General features: G+C 59.4%; 1 protein-coding gene across 1 annotated transcript in view; it reads right to left on the bottom strand.

Moving 5' to 3' along the window:
* The window catches only part of HOXC12 (homeobox C12), a gene marked incomplete at its 3' end in the record, with an annotated part of 6,140 nt that extends 3,640 nt beyond the window's left edge, over positions 1 to 2,500 (bottom strand). Inside the window, exon 1 of the mRNA XM_057388797.1 lies at positions 1,936 to 2,500. Within this exon, the coding sequence (XP_057244780.1) occupies positions 1,936 to 2,500 (565 nt within the window). The remainder of the gene's footprint in view (positions 1 to 1,935) is intronic.
* Between the last annotated feature and the right edge of the window lie 86 nt (positions 2,501 to 2,586).

Raw genomic sequence — 2,586 nt, forward strand, 5'->3', positions numbered from 1 at the left:
ACCAACCCTGCCGGACCCCAAAATCCCAAGGGAAACCCCAAAAAATCCCTTATTTAGGACTTCATCTCCTCCGCCCCCGCCGAGCGGTGACACCAATCCCTTCCCACCCCAAATTCCAGAGGCAAACACCCCAAAAATCCCTCAAAATCCCCATTTTTAGGACCTCACCGCCTCCGCCCCCTCCGAGAGGTGACACCAAACCCGGCCGGCCCCAAATTCCCATGGGAAACATCCCGTAAACCCCAAAAAACCCCACTATAGGGGCTTTTTAGGACCTTACCGCCTCCGCCCCCTCTGAGCGGTGACACCAACCCCGCCGGACCCCAAAACCCCTCAAAAATCCCCATTTTCGGGACTTCACCTCCTCCGCCCCCTCCGAGTGGTGACACCAACCCTGCCGGACCCCAAAACCCCTCAGAAATCCAAAAAAAAACCCCATTTTCGGGACCTCACCTCCTCCGCCCGCTCCGAGCGGTGACACCAAACCCGACGCGTCCCCTTTGTGGCCCTCGCTGAGCAGCGACGATCCCGAGTCGGACCCCAAGGAGGGGCAAACCCGTCCCAAACCCCTCAAAAAACCCCAAATCCCCTTTTTTGGGGACCTCACCTCCTCCGCCGCTGTGAGCGGTGACACCAACCCCGCTGGACCCCAAAATCCCGAGGGAAACACCCCCAAAAATCCCTCAAAAACCCCCATTTTCAACACCTCACCTCCACCCGCGGTGAGCGGTGACAGCAGTCCCACCGTACTCCAAATTCCCGAGACAAACACCCCAAAAACCCCCCAAAATCCCCATTTTCGGGACCTCAACTCTTCCGCCCCCTCCGAGCGGTGACACCAACCCCGCCGGACCCCAAATGCCTGAGGCAAACACCGCCAAAACCCCACAAAACCCCAAAACCCCCCTTTTTTAGGACCTTACCTCCTCCGCCGCTGTGAATGGTGACACCAATCCCTTCCCACCCCAAATTCCTGAGACAAACACCCCAAAAACCCCTCAAAATCCCCATTTTTAGGACCCCACCTCCCCCGCCCCCTCCGAGGGGTGACACCAACCCCGCCGGACCCCAAAATCCCAAGGGAAACACCCCTTAAACCCCNCTCCTCCGCCGCGGTGAGCGGTGACACCAATCCCTTCCCACCCCAAATGCCCGAGGCAAACCCCCCCAAAACCCCTTAAAAACCCCAACTTGAGGGGTTTTTAGGACCTCGCCTCCTCCGCCCCCTCGGAGCGGTGTCACCAACCCCGCCGGACCCCAAAACCCCCCGAAACCCCTCAAAAATCCCCATTTTGGGGACCTTACAACTGCCGCCCGCGGTGAGCAGTGACACCAACCCTGCCGGACCCCACAAAACCCCCCAAAACCCCCCCAAATCGCCTTTTTCAGGACTTTACCTCCTCCGCCCCCTCCGAGAGGTGACACCAACCCCTCCGTACCCCAAATTCCCGAGACAAACACCCCAAATCCCCCCAAAACCCCTCAGAAGCCCCAAAACCCCCCATTTTCGTGTCCTCAGCTCCTCCGCCCGCTCCAAGCGGTGACACCAAGCCCGGCGCGTCCCCTTTGTGGTGACAGCAGTCCCACCGTACTCCAAATTCCCGAGACAAACAGCCCTCAAACACCCCAAAACCCCCCAAAATCCCTCAGAAACCCCAAAAATCCCAATTTTGGTGTCCTCACCTCCTCCGCCCGCTCCGAGCGGTGGCACCAAACCCCTCAGAAAACCCCAAAAATCCCCAATTTTCGTGTCCTCACCTCCTCCGCCCGCTCCGAGCGGTGACACCAAGCCCTCCGTACCCCAAATTCCCGAGACAAACACCCCCAAAACCCCCCCAAAATCCCTCAGAAGCCCCAAAAATCCCAATTTTGGTGTCCTCACCTCCTCCGCCCGCTCCGAGCGGTGACACCAAACCCCTCAAAAGCCCCCAAAACCCCTCATTTTTAGTTCCTCACCTCCTCCGGCCGCTGCGAGCGGTGACACCAAGCCCGGCGCGTCCCCTTTGTGGCCCTCGTTGAGCAGCGACGATCCCGAGTCGGACTCCAGGGACTGACACGAGGGCGGATCCTGCGCCATCCCCTCTCCRCCGCCTCCCGGGTACTCGAATTTCCCGAAATTGCCCAAATTCGCCGCTCCCSCCGGGGCCGCCAGCGGCTCCAGCGCCAGCAGCGATCCCTCCCGGYTTCGATCGTCTCGTTTGTCGCTGTCGCGATAGAAACATTTGGCGTCGTCGGCGCGGCCGAGCTCGTAGGGCGCTTTGGGGCCGCCGAAGGGCGGGTTTAGGGTGACGGGGGTGCCCAGGTAGGGCTGGGGGTAGCCCGGATCCCCCGAGCCCCAGGGCAGCGAGCAAACGTTGTCCCTGCGCGGGTACGAGAGCGACGAAAATCCCGGGATTTGCCCTCCGGACGCGCGGAAATTCGGGAAGTAAAAAGCGTCTCCGGTGTGGATGTTGACGAGCGGCCCCACGAAGCCCGGGTTGAGCAGGTTGTGCTCGCCCATTTTTTTTTTGCCGTCTGAATTTTTCAATTCTGAATTTTTCAATTCTGAATTTTTTTTTTGTTGTCGTGGAGGTTTTTTTTTTTTTT

Source organism: Malurus melanocephalus, unplaced genomic scaffold (genome assembly GCF_030028575.1).
Source record: "Malurus melanocephalus ecotype Western Australia unplaced genomic scaffold, MMel_1.1 scaffold_2528, whole genome shotgun sequence".
NCBI lineage: Eukaryota > Metazoa > Chordata > Aves > Passeriformes > Maluridae > Malurus > Malurus melanocephalus.